Source organism: Poecilia latipinna, unplaced genomic scaffold (assembly GCF_001443285.1).
Source record: "Poecilia latipinna isolate Pla-1442-1.1 unplaced genomic scaffold, P_latipinna-1.0 Scaffold613, whole genome shotgun sequence".
Lineage (NCBI taxonomy): Eukaryota > Metazoa > Chordata > Actinopteri > Cyprinodontiformes > Poeciliidae > Poecilia > Poecilia latipinna.
The window spans coordinates 498,847-516,672 of NW_015113229.1; the positions used below are offsets into that span (position 1 = coordinate 498,847).

The 17,826-nt window shown below is 42.0% G+C and overlaps 1 protein-coding gene across 2 annotated transcripts; it reads right to left on the reverse strand.

Moving 5' to 3' along the window:
• Window positions 1–4,584: 4,584 nt before the first annotated feature.
• Window positions 4,585–15,665, reverse strand: angptl2b (angiopoietin-like 2b). Of its 2 annotated transcripts, none has more exons than XM_015043056.1 (5): window positions 15,513–15,665; window positions 8,560–9,476; window positions 6,518–6,711; window positions 5,496–5,766; window positions 4,585–5,388 (listed from the first exon to the last, which is right to left on the reverse strand). In XM_015043056.1, exons 2-5 carry the CDS (start codon window positions 9,449–9,451, stop codon window positions 5,189–5,191), a joined length of 1,557 nt encoding a protein of 518 aa, XP_014898542.1. In that variant the 5' UTR covers window positions 9,452–9,476; window positions 15,513–15,665; the 3' UTR covers window positions 4,585–5,188. The 2 variants fall into 2 exon arrangements, with proteins under 2 accessions (XP_014898542.1, XP_014898541.1); XM_015043055.1 differs by having other exon boundaries at window positions 15,204–15,665.
• Window positions 15,666–17,826: the final 2,161 nt, after the last annotated feature.

Here is a 17,826-nt window from a genome sequence, read left to right on the forward strand (position 1 = left end):
TTCAAATAAATAAATGAAATCATTAGTTGGAAACTGCTTTTTGTATTTTCAATGCGACAAAAAAAAATCATAAACACAAGCAATGTGTGAGGGGCTGTACATTTTTTCCAGTTATTCAAACAACTGAGGCAAAATTGTGGTTTTCTATCTATGGTACAGCTGACCAGTAAGAACAGACTTTAAGGGATTTAACTTTACAAAAACAAATATATTGTTTTTATTAGTATTACTATTATTTATTTTATTTTATTTTATTTTATTTTGGAAAAAAACATACTATAAAAACACATTTAAAACAATCTGTTGCACAAAGGAAAATTCCTCTTATCATTCCCTAAACGATTTCCTGTAAAACTCCACAGAGGATTTGCAGACCGTCTGGAAGAGCATGGAATAGTGGTCACGGTATGTGACTATAAAGTTATACCAGGATCTGCACATCTCCTCAGTTAGGAATCGGTTCACATGCTGAGCTTTTGGAAAGTGGGGAAAAAAATGTTCCACAATATAAGAAGCAAATACCTCACCACTATTTTACACGTTTCTATTTTGAAGCTTAACTAATAACTTCCATATGCATCAAAAGTGTTTTACAGCAGCAACTGGGAATAGTTCTTGTAAACGGTTTGGAAAAAGAGGCATGTTTTTTTTTTTTCTTTCTTAAACTGAGTCAACATTTGCTGTTTTCCTATATATTTTTGAAAAGTCAGATGTGGGAAAAATTCTGCTAAACCTAAACTGCAGTTAGATTACGGCAACGTGAAGCCGTGCCTAAAGTCAGCGTTCAGTCAGTCCAGTGGAATGCTCAATTACACAGGTGTCAGACGTGCTGCCACTTCTGAGGGAAAAAAAATGCTGAAATGATAGCCGGAGTCTTGTACAACTGCATGTCATGTCTGTCCGTGGTGAGTTATCGCCAACAAATGCCGTGAATCACGTCGACGAAGAGAAGTCAGAGCGGAAAAAGGGACGGAAAGATGGATTTGATTATACTTAATGGTTACGGTTTGCACAATGGTTTCTGATTAATGTTGCACTTGAGCAACTATTCGGTTTGAAAGAAGAAGAAAAGGGAGTTAGTGTTTTGTCACGGTGTGACTCTATTATGCCTGTAATATTCAATAATTTTTATAGCTGCGCCCTAAAAAATTCAAACTCGTATTTTATAAAGACTTTCATGGAGGAATTTTCTCCAGTCTCATCTACGGTGGACCAAAGGATTGTGGGTAACGCGAGACGCAGGGACAGACTTGTAATGCTGAACCAAAAAAGACTGTGCAACAGAATTTTGACTGACTGTAGGTCTTCTCCGTTGTACGTTTACACACGTAGTATGTACTAACTTATAGTACATACTATAGGCTAAGTATATGGTATGCAGTATATGCTTGTACACCAAGTGGTGTATTGCGGACAAGACATTAGATTGATAGCAGATGGCATTCATTGATTTACCTCACTGCAAACTCCAAATCTCATAATTACAGGGTTGCTCTTTTTTATTAAGTACACACTCTAGACAATGGGTTTGTGTTATAAATGCAACAAAAAGACCACTATTTCATTTATAAACAGTCTGTTCTGCAGCATAGCACCTCATCGAGGCCAGCAGGTCCCAAAGCTCTCCCCACTACGTCCAGTCCCATACATTCACACGCTGGTGGTAATGAAACTACGTTATAGCCACGGCTGCTCTGGGGTAGTCTGACACTGGCAGCCTACCTGTCACTCCTACCATCTTCAGCCCTTTTATATTTAGACTTTTAGAAATGTGTGGAGGACTTTATAAAAATCCGTTGTAAATTCCTAAGCTCGCGGCGTCGCTTGTCCCCTCGACAGATGTTTTCTGTGACCAAGGCTTCTAGTAAAAGCAATTATGATCTTTTCTGTTGTGACTACTAAGTGAAATGGGCATTGCAAGAGGCCAGGAAAGTTAAAGCATTCCTCTATTAAAAGCCCAAGCATGCAGACTTTAACAGATGGGACACAACAATGCAGGCTCATTGAAAGCTGCAGGTTTGAAGGTTCAGGAAATGTGGGCTCCTTTTGTGCTGAGAGAGCAACATGTCAGCTCAAGGTTTTTCCATGTTGGTTGAGGAGTGGGAGCGGAACAGGCCACCCTTACTCAAGGTTTTCCACTGTGGTGAGTCTTCAGACTTGCACGGCATCCAACGAGTCTGTCCTCTGTGTTTACGGAGACAATGAAACACTGCCCCTTTTTTTTTTTTTTTTCTTTTTAACCACCATTAAGTTGATTGAGAAAGCAGACGTTTTGTGTTTGTGTATCTGGTAAGTCGCCTTTTAGCAACTCATTCATGTTTTGTTAAGGAAAAGACACTGCTGACAAGAATGACAAGTGGCATGCTCAAAGTCTTAACTTCGTCCTGTTTAAAGCCTCTGTGACATGTGGAAAATAGCCGTTCAGCCAGACTTAACAGCCACTGTGTGTCAGCTTAATGCTGGTTAAAGCGTCTTTGACATTGTCACACAGGAATGCGAGCAATCCCTTCCGTGGTTAATTTTTAACCTGAAACTGAAACTTCATTCTGCGTATAACTGTTCTCCAATTAAATCCACACACGTGTTGAACAGTGAACCTTTCGTTTGCTGTCGGAAAACGGTATTAACAGAGTTGGGTTCATTGCAATGTTAAGTTATTTTCCTGTCACACTGACAAATTGAGGATTACAGAGCGTTTTATCTGTCAGTGGAAGAGACTGCTGGATGCATTAAGTTCACTAGGCTGTCATTTTTCATCAGTCACGCTAACTATACGGGATATTTGACTGTGTGTAGACGCCGGAGCAGAATGTTGGAGGCACGATACTCTCTGAGGCCATGTTTAAATATTCAGTGTTAGAAATTGTATATTCAGGATTTGTATGCACATTAGTAATATGACTTGATCAGATTAAACCATGAAATTATAGAAAAAATCTGGCACGTTTGCCGTATTAAACCGTCTTCGGAAGATGTAGTCGGGTGTCGCTTCGTGTGGGTCAAACAGTGAGCAATCGAATCATTTCAAACTGACGAGCATCAAATTCTTGTCTGTTCTCAGTGTTGGTGCCGCTTTGTCCTTTTTAGCCTTCCGTTTTCTTGATATACTTTTAATTAGAGATGTTCTGAATCCAGCCATCGCCGGCATCAGGTGTACTTTGAGGTCCAAAGCGCTACGATCAATTTTGACTCATTCAATTTTTTGACGTAGCCTGAATAGAGATCTGAGTTTTGAACACAAAAAGAAAATGTAGAAATTTTGAGATTATCTCAATTTACACATCTAAGCTTCGGTCCCTAACATTTTTCCTGGTTTTGTTGAAATCATTAAGGTGTTTCAAAAGTACAAAGTGTTTGTTGTTGCATTCATGGAGCAAAAATGATGTAAGTTCTTAGACATGATCCATTAAATGAATGAGGGAAACATTCAGATATTTTTTTCTTTTCTTTTAGCAGCACAGGTCAGAACTGGCCAATGTGAAATCAGCTTATTCTAATCACTGGTTAACTGATGGGCACATTTCTGCTGGATCAGCAAAATCATTTTAATCCGCTATAAACAAAAAACCGCAGCCACTGCAACTTTCTGAGAATATGATGTTTTCTCCAGATGAAGAAAAGCTCCAGTGTTCCCTCGACAATATCATCTACTTAATGGCCTTGTTGACAAGGTCATTAAATAGATGACTTAATCACATCTGCATCGCCTGATGCAGATGTGAAAGAACTTGCTCAGCTGGATTTGCTGACCTTCATTATTTAAAATAAACTTGACATGGCTTAGTGCTATGAATAAGTGCAGTATGACTAAAAAACTTTCATATTAAATCTACTAAAAAAAACACACAAAAAAACTTAGTGCTCAGGCAGTTTTCACTTTACTTTTGATGAATATTGTCACACTTAAAGCTGCTCCTTAAAGCAATCTGTGACAAGCAACAAAAACTTATTTTGGCTTGATATCATGTTAATTTGTTTGGACAGTCAAGAGCAGAAAGCAGAAGGAAAAGTGATCATTTTCCAGGTAGTGACTCAAAGTACAGGATATAAACTGTGAGTATCGCCTAACAGTTTATATCTTCAAACAAATTCAGGAGGTTAGCTGCAGAATTTATTTAAGGAATCTTTTTATGAGCAAACTTACATTATTAGATTTTCTACTAAATTAATTAATGAGTCGCAGTTGCAGTTGCCCCCCCCCAAAAAAAAACAAAAAAACAAAATTAAATAAAATAAACACAAGATCTGTACATATTTTATTGCAACTCAATTATGAAAGAACTTTTACATACATTATATTACAATTATCCTATGTACAAACACATTGTGTTGGATTCATTTGCATTGACAAAACAACACATTTATACAGTAAATACGGTGCTCGGGTTTCACAAGCAACTACGGATACCTGCTTAAGCAATTCACAATTTCAAAAATATTTACCAAAAGATGAATGATTTACTTTATTAAATCTTGGCAATAGGTAGATTTTTCTTTTTCTTTTTTTTCCACCAGATTTTTAATTGAAAAGAAACAACAACTGATAAAATGTTTATGTGTTTGTATGGCAATTTGTGGCTTCCTTTAAACAAAAAAAAAGAAGACAAGAAAAGAAGGTTACAAATATCTTGTAGTGTGCACTGTAAAATATGTGCCACAACATAGGAGTCTTTGTTGCAAGTTAATTGTTTTAGTGTTACTGGAAACTACACAGCTTGAAGTAAAATACATAATTAGCATGAAATTAAAGAACAATCACTGGATACATTTCCTGTGTCGACCTCCTTCGCTTGTTAAGATAGATATTAATGCAGAGCTACTCAGACCGAATAAAAGCACAGCTACCGACACCCCCTGTCTGCCAAAGTGGAGCTAAAACAACTCTGGAGCAATGCGCACTCTTTAAATATCCCGTAGTGAAAAGAGAAGCAGAAACAGAAAAACAAAACAAGAAAAAAATAAAATAAAAATAAACAGCTACAAAAAAACATATTATTATTAAACATATTATTAATTTGGTGGGGAGACCAGCATCACCCTGATGTTTCAATATTGCACTTTCAGGATCATGTTTTGTTTTTTTTTTTTTTTTTATTTTTTTTTTTTTTTTTGAGAGCTGTCTTGGTCTGGTGGAAATGATGCCAGGGAGTTTCGTGTGATGGAAAACAACACCACTCCACGTGTGTCCCTAATGGAAGGTGTTCGGGTTCGGACGGATCATCATGACTACTTTCTTCAGTGAGTAGGCTCCTCCCCTGAACTCTGCCCAGTAGACTCCATCTTGGTAGCGGCTGCGGTAGTGTCCTCCTCTGTACCAAACGCCGTTCAGATTTGAATGTGCGCAAGAGTTGTACCACCACCCTCCCTTCTGATAGTGAGCGCAATTTCCTGAAAAGATTAGAAAATAGCAAATAATAATAATAATAATATCCTTCCAATAATGACAAATGATGCTCTGCAATCTGTTTTTAAAAAGCCAAACTGTTTTATTTTACCTGTGTACGCATCGTGGTCTCTGTCCAGCGTCGTGAACTGTTTGCCGTTGTGCCAGGTGAGGGAGTCCCCGGCGTTTCCGTGATACCGGCCCACTCTGAGCCTGTAGTAGTCAGCTTCCGGCTCCACTCTGAAGCTGGCGTACTCTGCAAACACTTTCCTCCCAGACCAGTCCTCCAGCGTGATGAGCAGCTTGTAGGTTCCCTGGTTCGTCAGCCAGTAGATGTTTTCCAGACCGAGCCAGTACTCGCCGTCTATGTTGCCAAATCCTTGCTGTGGAGCGAGGAGATAAGAAAAACAGTCAGAGCGATTGGGAAACCCTCACTGCATCGTTTGGGCTGAGCTTTGCGCTGCCTGTTTGCATGTCTGCGGGGATGCCTGCAGGATAGCCGCGTACTCCGTGTTGCTGAAACGTGCTGTATAAATAAACTCGACTGATTGATTCACAGGCCTTTTTCGGGGCGGCCTCGGTTTTCGGCTCTATTGTTTGTCGTCAGGGAACGTGATTATTAACGGAGCCGTCGGGTCAAGTTTATAGCTGGTATCAGCTAGCCATGTTTCCACTGTTTTATTGTTATTGCAGCACAGCAGGACTCACTACAGCGAGTGAGAAACTCAACAATCTGAACGGTTTCTAACTTCTTTGATCTGGCTGCCTTCACGCTAAGTTGGCCTGGAGTGCCTTGAACCAGGGAGGCATTCCTCTTCATGAAGAAACGTACCACAGTCAGTACAACATTCAAGAGTCTTTTCAAAAGTGAAGGAAATAAGCTTGTTGCTGCCTCGAACAAAGATATAATCTTGAATTCACTCTTGTAAGTTGTTGGCCTTGGAATAAAAAGAAGTCCTAAAGGAAAGTGAATGCAAGGAAATTAGAGTCAGCAGCTCCCAAGGATCTAACTGCAATAGCTCAACAACAATCTATTCATTAGTTGAACTTTTTACCATCTGGTGGTGTGGAAACACCTTTCGTAAGCCTCCTTCCAAACTATGAGCGCCTCGACTTGGTGTGAAGTTGTCGCACCTTGTACGTCTCCCAGTTCCTGAAGAAGTTGACGGCGCCGTCCAGCCTTCTCTGGATGACCGTCCAGCCGCCCGGGTCCTGTCTCTGGTCGCACCACACCTGCATGAGGCGGTTGGCGTTTTCTGGCTTCACCAGGTACATGCCGCTGGAGGTGTGGCCGTCCTCGAGCGCCTGCAGGCAGTCTCTGAACGGACCTTGTCGGGGAGAGTTGAAGAAAACATCAGCACCGTGTCAAACTCCATCACTTGCAGCGGTATACGTCGAAATATTAGAAAACGAAGAGAGTTACAGTGACACAAGGAGGCATTGCTGTTTTTTTTTTTTTTTTTCAACAAAAGTTCTTGTTAGAACCGTAAAATTGACTTTGGCTGCTTTTCTCATGAGGGAAATGACTGCTGGGCTACACAGCCAAAAGAAACACTGGCAAAAGGGCAAAGGGAATCCTGACTACCGGATGAATGATGAAACGGTAGCAGCAAGTTTCCATCGTGTATTTCATAGAGATCAACAGTCAAGCATTGTTATTTGACTTATTTTCACCTATAGTGTTTATTTTTAATTATTGTTATTTTCAGTATAATTGCACATTTTTGTGGTGTAAAATCATCCTCTGGGACTGACATCAGATTGACAAATCTCTGTTTCATGCTCTGTTTATTTGCCAAAAAGCTTACTCAGGTTGAAGACAATAGGTTATGGGAACTATTATAGTTGGAATGATGAGGATTTATTGCTTTACTGTGTGTCTGTGTGTGCGTGTGTGCGAGCGTGTGTGCGAGTGTGTGTGCCAGTGTAATTTTTATTCACATCTAATGGGAGATGTAGAAAACCCCCAAACGCCGGCTGGCTCCCTGGCAACAATTTGTTTTGAAAGTGTTTACGTTTTCCTGATATAACACTAGCGTGCGATGCCGACTGGTACAGAATAGTGAGAGTTTAAATACAGTTAGAGGAATTAGAGATGGACTTACTGGGATCACACAAAGAGGGGAGAAAGGGGCCGAGAGGGTTGCAGCAAAGCGTTTGCCGAGAATGAAACGAGATGGAGTTTGAAAGTGAAGGGCTTCCCCTCAATCCCCTCAAAAATTGTTTTTGGTCTATAAAACGAGGCTGGATGATAATCTTCTTCTTGGCCTGTGCTCAGCCACCCATCTATTCTCAGGAATGTCTCTGTTGAGCAGATACAAGCCAGAGAGCTGCCCTGTCCTGGCCTGCTCTGTTCTGCCTGATAAAGTCTGCTCCTTCGGTGGAACATATGACTGATTCTCGCCTGGTGGAACAAATGACATCACCTACTCCCTGTATCTCTGTACCTACCTCACCCCCTCTGGTTTTCTCGTCTTCCCGCTTTGTTCCCCTTTCCGTCTGTCTCTTCCGCACTGTATTGTGTATTCCTGCTTGGTATGCAGCTGTCTGTTTGCGCAAAGGGTTTGCAAAGGTTTTTCTTGTCTTAGCAACATGGATCTGGGCAAGAAATGACTCGTCCGCCTTCAAACAGTCAATTCAAAGGTTGCCAGTCTCATGGTAAGCATTAGAGTAAACTGTCAAAGGTTAAAAACACCCACTAGTCATTAGGGAAATCGCGTGTGAAATTTTTCCCCCGTTTTTTTTTTTTAAACAAAGTGTAGATTTCTAACGCAAAGAGAAAGTAATAGGCCATGCAAAACACCCTTCACATCAGTTTTAAAATCTACTTACATGTGTTTTTAAAAACCATTTGACCTTGGGCCAGTGATTCATGTTGGTACACACATGTACCCTGCTAGTATACTTTGTGTTTTTTGTGGATTTAATGATGACCATTAGTAGATATACATCTGAAAAAGACGACGGACAACAGCTTTTCTGTTCTGACAACCAGTCCTTTGTGCTGGGGAATGCGTGAGATCTTTTTAAAATCGTTCTTTCTGGAAGAATGGCAAAAGAACTGTTCTCTCATGAATAGTAATTAGGCAACTCGGACACAAAAGGTTCTTGTTTTGATCCAGTGTTCAGGATAGAAACTGTAAGAGAGCATCTGAAAAGGAGTTTAAGTTACTCACCAGACGGTTTGTCAGTGGTAGATGGGCTGTGTGTACCAACGGGCATTGTAGGAAGGGGCGGAAGAGACTTTTGGTCGCTCTGGATCTCATTGCTGATTGGGTTGTTTATGCGTGGAAGGAGAGGTGGCTGGTAAGGTGGCTGGTAAGGCTTGTTGAGAGGTGGAGATGGTGGCGGAGGAGGTTGAGGTCGTGGCTGCGAGGCGGGAACGTAACGGGGAGGGTGTCGGCTCTGGCACTGCTCCTCCAGCATGGCAATTATGGCTGACTGGTTTGTGGCTAGGGAAGCCAAGTGCTGGTACTTGTGCTCGAGGTCTTTGTATCGACTGGTGAGCTGCTGCATCTCTGAGGTTTGGTTCAGGATCCGGTTCTCCATTTGGGCTAATTCCAGAGCATTGTCTCTCTTCCTGATGATCTCATGGAGGAGCTGCATGTACAGCTGAGTCACTCTGGAGTTCATATTTCTACTTTCCTTCCGCAGAAGCTTGACCTCGTTGACGATACCTCCGTCTACCTCCACCAGCTGCTGAAGGGTTTCGATCTGCCTTTTCTGTTTCTGGAGCTCCACGTTCAGCAGCTCCAGCTCTTGCTTGTGGACCCGATTCTCCAGCATGGCCTCGGGCTCCTTGGAGTTCACGCAGATGGCTCCAGTCACCTTTTGTTGAGGCACGATAAAAGTGTAGGAACACTTGTCCTGTGGCTGTTCAGCTGGAGCACGTTTGCTCCTCCCAGCATACAAAAACTCTCCTTCCAAATCATCCTCACTGCTCCCAAATTCCTGGGTCTTATGCTTGCCTTGGCTATTGTCCGACAGACTTGCCTGTGTCTGCTGGACGCCCCAACTTAGTCCATAAACCAGAACGACCCCCAGCAGGACCATTGAAGGGGGCTCCATGTGTTATTGTCCAATTCACCAAAACCTGTAGACAATTAATAAGAACACAAATCAAATTATGATTACAAATATTTGTTTGAAATTGTCCTTGTTGATCCACCATACAAGGCATTCACAATTTTCGCTCATGCTGCGAAACTGTCAGGATTTTGAAACATCATCAGTTTGACATTCGCCATTGGATGCTCGTCAGTATCGAGGTTTTAAAAAGCCGTGCTTCAAAAGTACAACACTTTTCCATCGTACTATTTCTGTGGTTTAAAAGTCTTTTCAATGATATAATAGATTCGGTGTCAGAGTGTATGGAACTTTCTGTGGCTATACTGAGCATAACGTGGGGCATCGCTCTTATAGGCTTCTGATACTCAGCTAGTTTACAAAAGTCTTTTCCTTTGCTCCTTAAAATACAACTTTGGCTTTTGGAAAAGTTTTCAGGCCTTCAAACACACAAACAGACTTGAAACTAACAGAGCAGCTCCAATCCCAGGCTGGCTACCGGAGGAGACAGCCTGACTAATCAACCGGCTTGTAACACTGGGAAGAGCAGAATGAAGAGTGAAAAGGTCAAATTATTCATCTGTTCTAAGACTAACCCTAACCCATAAATTTAGCAGGTGATATATTCTTGTCAAAAACTACAATTCAGAATCAAAATCAAAGTAAACCATCGTTATCTATAACACTATCGGATATAATCAATATGTTATGTTTTTGCAGCAGCAGAAGGAATGATTCTTGGTTTTCTGTTTTCCATCAAGAAGAGTTAGGGTTAGTTACATCATGTCATCATACGTTTTACATTTTAGTTTGAACACTGTCATGTCAGGAAGCAATGGTATTTTTTTCTTGTACGACCAGTACCTGTTTGACATTAGACGAGCGAGCGCATTCACTGCTCTGCTCATTAAAAGCAGATGTTGCTTGCCTTCTGTCGGGGCACACTCACTTGTAAATTGTGAAAAACATCCAAACACAGAAGCACTGTGCATTAACATCTAAACACCAGCAGGTTTCGGCACTTAAAATACTTGGTCCAACCAAAAAGAGCACATAATCTGAGGGGAAATTGTTCACATGTGCCGCCGAGCGCAACGGCGGCTACTTTGACTTCCCACGTCATAATAACCGCGCGGGACGCCGATGATGTGCAATGCAGAAATTGCATGGTGCCCGCTCTGTTCTCAGTGGCACACAAGGAAAACGTAATTCATTGAAAAAATATTTACCTTCCAGCCTGACATGTTTGAATGTGATCTCTGCAATCAAAAGCAACACCTGCTGTCTGAAAGCCAAGGACAATATTTATTCTACCTAACAATGTGCCCGATCTCTTTTAATCAGATAGATTGTTGCGAGGCGAGTGTTTTTGCTTTGTTCTGGTTCTGGCTCTCTTTAGGCAACTACCACAGTCTGTCTTTTACGCACAAACACTCTTGCTTTGTTTGCCGGGGCCCGGAGATGGAAAAGCTGAGGCACTGCTGGGATGATGCAACCCAAGTGGCTATTTTAAATACTGATTGGGTTGCATCAGTCAGGTCTGCAGCCTCTTTTCATGACATGCTAGCACGGAAAGACAATTCCAATTATGTAACATCATGGTAAAAGGATTGTTGTATAACATAATTCCTGTTGGACTGAATCACTGATTCAATGTTTGGTATTGTTCTTTTAATTTTAGACTCTTTTTTTTCTGAGATATGTTTTCCTTGTTAGCAGACCTTTTTGAAACAACCCACAACTTTCATTCAGAGGAATGAAATTTTTTTTTAAATTTCTCATCTGTTTGGCCTCAAACAAATGAGTGATTATTCTTTTTATTAAAACCAGTAATTGCAGGTTTTGAATATGATGTAGTCTTGATAGACATGGGGTTAAAAAAGGGCCACAGACCACTGTAACTGCTGCATAAGCATAATGAGTCACTGAACTTATGAGGGGAACCTGAGCGAAAGCTGCTGCAGGTCAGAATATGGTGCTTTTCTGAGCCTTGCACCTCCGGAGTCTAATTGTTCAGTCATAAAGTCTTATAAATTGTCCGATAGTCACTGCAGAAGGATCCTCGCACAGATTCTACACAGATTATCCTTCTCGGAGATTTGAGCACAGAATAGGGCAACAAAGTCAAAAAATGTTTTAGCCTTGTTATGTAATATGCGGGAACGAAGCCAGCACATTAGAGTGGAGACATAGAGAGGAGAAATGCAGCACTTCTCAAGAACACGACCCTTGGCGAAATCAACGCTTCATGTTTGATTTATTCAAGGGTGTAAAACATCCTTTAATTTGTTTCATTCAAAAATCTACTACAGTAAAACAACATAGTAATTGAAACCAGTCGTAATAATTTAAAATAGAATACTCAAAGACACTCTATACTATTCAATCAGAGCAAAATGCTTGTATAAACAGATTTCACTCGAGTTGGTGGATTATTCCAGATTCTCTGCCCAATTCGGCTTTAGCCTAACCCTGCATACATACTCTGTTCCCAGTACATAAAATGCTCATTTTAAAATTGATTTTAAAATATACCAGAAGCCAGTTCAAGCAGTCTTTCATCATTATGTTGTTTGATTCTGATAATAAGGTAAGTAGTTCAAGTACAGAGTGAGTCAACCCAAAATGCAGTGATCCCTGTGGGATGAAACAAAGTCGGATATCATGCTCTCACAGTCTGGTTGCGGTCAGTAAGGCCATCTTAGCAACAAAAGAAATTTTATTAGTAAGTTCAAAGTCTGTTTTAAAAAAAAATAAACCAAAGTGTGTGGCTGTTGAAAGGCTAAACAACTAGAGGGACCGTGGGAGCGCCGTGCCAATCCAAATCCGTTGAATTCTCAAATACAGAGACTTGCATTGCTTTTGTTGAAGTTTTTTTATGCCTCGAGGGAAGTTTGTAGTGATTGAAATGATGCAGAACTACCAACTTCCATATGGAGATGTGTCTGTAACACATTAGCAAATTAATGTAAGAACATATCGCGTTTTCTGATTACTGATTCCAGCAGTAGAAAATGTAATCTAAACAGGATGGGGAAACATGAATTGGAAAAGCTACCGTTTCAGACACAGGGCTGACTCCATTTAAGTGCAGTGTTCCTAATTCCCTTACAGATGATGAAGTAAATGCATGTTGTAATCCGGTTAATGAAAACCTCCTGGGTTTGTGGTGCAGAATATTCGTCTTATTTTCTTCAAATCATTGTTAAGCTTTTTTAGAAGATCTTAGCATGGGACGAATTACTGCTCGTCATAGAATCCATGTACTCTAAGAGTCTATAGACTCATAGACTCTTTCCAAACGTGATGTAACGTTCATGAAGAAATAAAAAGGGGAAATGGAATTTTAAAAAGGTCACGTCTTCTTCTAATTTTGTATTAGGCAATCTTTTTGGCACCACAGTATTAAAGATGTCAGAATTCCTTAACTGCAGACAAAGCCGGCACCCGGTGACATCACTCCTGCAAGTGCTGATTGGCAAAGCGAGGGCAGCCGCAGGTATGGCTGTAGCGCTCCCTGAAATAGTCACATGTCATAGAGGATTTTCTAACAAAACGGAAATAATAGCTTACAAATCGTCCTACACCAGGATAACAGAGCATCTCAGCGCTTGTTCCTCGTAATGTGTTGATGAGTTGATGAGTGTATTTGGCCAGTGGGTCTTGCGGTTTCTCCCCTGGAACATGAGCCTGTCTCTGTGTGCAGCCATGTAATTTCCCCTGCTGAGGAGGAGTCCCGTTTTAGACATTGTTAACGTGGAATCTCCTGCTCTGGGCTTCGCCACACTTCAAAGATGATGAGGAAGGGAAGTGTTTGCAGCTTGCAGTTGAAATGCGTCTCTGTAGGTATGGCATCTGCATAACTGCAAGCGTGTTTTTGGGGATAAAAAAAAAAAAAAAAAAAAAAAAAAAAAAAAAAAAAAAAAAAAAAAAAAGAAAAGAAAAAGATAAAGAAACGCAACACTCGCTGGGTGCCCGTCTCCCGGAGAAGAAGAGAGTCCCATCTGTCCTGACGGAGGCAACCTGTTATTAACCTGTCCGCAGCCTCCCAGAGAGAACAACAGAAAGCCTTCACCTCCTTGTTTGCTGTTAACAACCTGCGGCTTTTTATTGTCCTGGAATCGGTTCGCCAAAACAAGTTGTGCTTGACCGGGCTGTAACGACGGTAATTAACTGTTCCTTAAAGTGTCAGATAAGGCTTGAGCTGCTCACGGCATAGAGACGAGGGAACGACGAGCCGTGAATTGGCAGTGTCTTGGAAAAAGTCTGCTTCACACTAAAATGTTTTGGTTAAACTGTCCTCAGGTGAAAAGTCTGTGTTTACACCACTCCTCGTGCTGGACTTCTAGAGGGGGGCTGGCACAGGGGTGGGTCACTGCTCCTCTGAATGGTCATGCTCAGCACATATTAATTAGAAGGTGGGCAGCTATGCTCAGCCTGGCTCGTATCTCTCACCCCCAGCCCCTCTCATTTCAGCCCGAACATGGCATTCCTCACATTCTTCATCACCTCATTAGAGTGAGCTGCCACGCTCATATGGAGAGCTAGTGGCAATGGCAGACAGACCCTCTGCACGGAGAACTACCACCGCCCCAATCCGTGTCATGCCTATAACATAAATCCACTGACCCAGTTCGTTCCCGATGTCCTACTTTCTATGTGAATGCTTCATAATCGCATCATCGTCCACGAGGGGAGATCACAACACGACCACACAGCACCTCATTTGTCAGTAGCTGAAAGGATGAGGACACTGTACTTTTTGGGAGGGAGGAGGGCGGGGGGGGTAAGTGGGGGATCTGTGCAGCGTGTAGGAATCAGTGCCAGCTCTGCAGAGAACGGTCTCTCGCATGATACCCAAAGTTTTCTGGATCATGGTCAAACTTAATTTGCCTTTCATAATCCACGCTATTACCTTGCTTTGACTGGAATCACTCTTTCCTTAAGCATGTAAGCCATGAAATGGGAGCGCTGATTAAACTCGACCACCTGCTCAACTTGCAGACAGCTCAGCCTCGGTTTCTGTCTTCCCTCCCAACGCAGTCGCCTGTGCTTTAGGTCTAATCACAGAGAGGGAGGCAGAGGGTCTTTGGGAACAGTTTCGATAAGTTCCACCATTGTACCTCAAAGCCCCTTTATCCAAACACTCCTCTGGCAACAGGAACAAAGAGGGGATTCAGCCTGCCTGTTTCTCTATCCCCTTGGCTCAAGGGGAACATCCTGAAGCGGTATGCTTGCCATAAGACGTTATCTTTTTCTGCCTCTCATTAGAATAAGTAGCAAAATGTCACTCAAGGTTTCCCATGAAAATTAGACATTACAAAACTGCCATTGCACTTAATGTTATTTTTTTTAAAAGCTTTTTTGCAACAACAACAAAAAAACACTTCTGCAGACAACACACGTCAGTCAAACCTGTTCTCAGTTAGTCACGTTTCCTTTTCTTTTTTTTCCACCAGCATCCTTTATGTTCCTCGGTATTTACTGGCACCAAACGGTGAGTCAGATAACAGATGCTGCGCTACCACTGGTGAATCTGTGGTGACTCAGATCGACTGTGTGAGCCAAAGTGTGACTCCTTTGCAAAATGGGAATCATCAGGGCACATGGTTTTAACAAGGCATCGGCCGTGGGGGAGACGATCACTTTCCCTGTCAGATCACGACCGCCGTCAGTTTCCTTTCAACTCCCTTTGCAAAATAAACCCACAGGATAAGATGCATGCACAAACATATTAAGATTACTAAATGCTTACAAGACAACTGCACAGTGTTGAGGAGGTTCTCAGTGGCTTTGCCCTTCTGCCAGACCTCTTTGGAGATCGCCTTGGTAGGAATTCATCCCAAGTCAGAAAGTTTCACCCGTGTATCTTCTCTCTCCTCGTCCAGTCTTACTCTGAAACGCTCACCTCAGTCCATTCCAAGCAGTGGAGAACTTTGTGGTTAAAAGGCTGTCACTTGCTCAACAGTTGCCCAACCTCCCAGACCCTCTTTGGCAAACATTGAGTAAACAGTTCAGAGATCCTCTTGAAAAGTGTGCACTCTGAGAAAAAGACAATGGGTACCTTCAGACGGATGTTGGAGCTTACTTTCCTGCCAAACGGTGAGAGTCCGGGGCAGGATGTGTGCTGCCCGTGGCCGGTTGGGAGAAGACTGTCACTTTTCCGAGGGCTGAGTCCATCACTTCTGCCTCACGGCTCTAAGAGGCTGTCTCTCTCCACCGCACCTCTCTCACTCCTCCCCTCCTTGGTGTACTTAAATGATGAAAAATGCTCAAGCTGTTTTTTTTTTTTTTTTTTTTTTCACATGGGGCCATCCCCCCACCCCTATCCCCCCCCTCACACCCTCACCCTCACCCCCCCCGTCTGCCCCCTCTCTCCTCCTCCCCTCTTCTCCCTTAAAATGAACACATTCTTGTTTAAAGCAACAGCCAGCTTCCTCCACCCCTCCTCCCCGACGGTACAAAGGAGATCCACAAGCATGCACAACGCAAGTTATTCAGACACACTGCTCACATTTCAAGCGCCCCCTGCCCCCTTGTCACCGGTTCATCGCCGCCACTATTTCTGGCAAGGCTTGCACTGGTCGCTCTGGTTGAGGACATATGTGGCATTGCATCAGTCTGATCCCCACTGGGCACAAACGGCCACCTGTCCTGTGTGTGCGGCAGAAGAGGACGGACAGGCTGGAAGCAGATCCAGGTGTTCAGCTCTGGTCTGGTTCTGTGACATGCTTTCAGAGCCTGGAGGTGAGATGTGTGAAGCGGGCTGCGTGTCTTGATGCCGGACCGACTCTTGCAAGGGCGTGATTACATCATTACTGTGAGAGCACACTCGTGTCCATGTGCTTTGGTGGATGTGAGGATATGAAACACGTCAGTGGAGTGTTGTCAGTCATGCCAGAGGTCTCCTATTTTCTCACGCTATGTTTTGGCTTTTGGTTATGTTGCCTGTTTTTCATACGATTATTTTTTTCTTTGACAGCTGGGATGTTGGTACATTTCATGCTTCTCTCAGGATCATCTATGTTTTTTTTTCATTGTTATGTATTTTGTTTAGTTTTTTTATGTTTTTATTGTTTTTTTTTAGCCAAGCATATGTTCTTTTCGTGAGTGTGTGTGTGTGTGTGTGTGTGTGTGAGTCATAAATACTTCAGAAAGCAAAATTACAGAGGAATTGTCGCAGCTTTAGAAATACGTTTTTAATTATTTCTAACAGCTTCACTGAAATGTAATTGTTTCAGCTCAGCTTGGAGAAGCACCAGACGGGCAGTGGTGGTCACATGTTTGCACTTTGTTTTCCTGCTTCTCTCTCTCTCCCTCGCTCTCTCTCTTTTTGTGTTTTAGCTCTAATGAATAATAATTAAAAAAAAATAAATAAAATCAGTTTAACTCTGCCACGCCCCGATGGTCCGTGTCACGTTTCAGTTTATTACTCAGTTTACAAACCTTAACTTCACAGTTTTATTGTAGCTTGGTGATAAATAAAACTTTCCATTATGTTTCACAGCAAGCTTTAAAAGTCACAGGATATGTGATTCTCCCTCACTGGGTATAAACAGTTAATAAGTTACAGATGTCTATTTTTCTTTGGGCTTACTACTATAAAGTTAAAGCACTAAGTACTTGGTTGCATTTAAAATAAACAAAAAGGAAGTATTTAGCAGAGTTCCTACCACACCAGCTTTGCTCGGATGTTTGATATCGGACAGCTTTATTTGTAGTTTGTCTCCAAATATTGTTTATTTATACATTGTGAATAAATGCCTCGCAAATGCAAACCGGATGTCTTGCAGCTGGTGCTTGAATTCCTTAAAGCTATTAGGCATAATGTGCAAGAATGCTGGTTGGCATTCTTTCATATTTTTCAAGAAAATGTGTTTTTTACCCAAGAATATGAGAGTTTTTCATGTATGTTTGCAACGATCATTCAAGACTGCGACATTTGTTGCTTTTTCAGCCGGTGCGATCCGCTTTCCCACTATACTGCGTCAAACCAGTCAAACTCTTTGAAAAACCTGTTTGTTCCTCGCCAGTGGTGGCGCTGCACCAAGAACTGCTGAAGGAAACAACATAAACACCTCTGAAGGAGACACCAGGCAGTACTTCCTTATTCACGAAATGTGAACAAAATTGGAGTGGCGTCAGATTTAGCACGTTGTCTTCGGTAAAAGACTACGAGGCATTTTTCTAGACTTGTGCATTTGTTTTGGTTGTATTCACCTGTATGCTGTCCACTGTAATGACCACTATGCATGAAGTAATTAAATTGCCTTCAGTTCATATCTGAGAAACCTGTTTAGAACAAAACTTACATTCACTTTGTCGTAAAAACGTCAAAGCTCCATTTTGCATTACACACCCCAGCACTAAAAACTGTT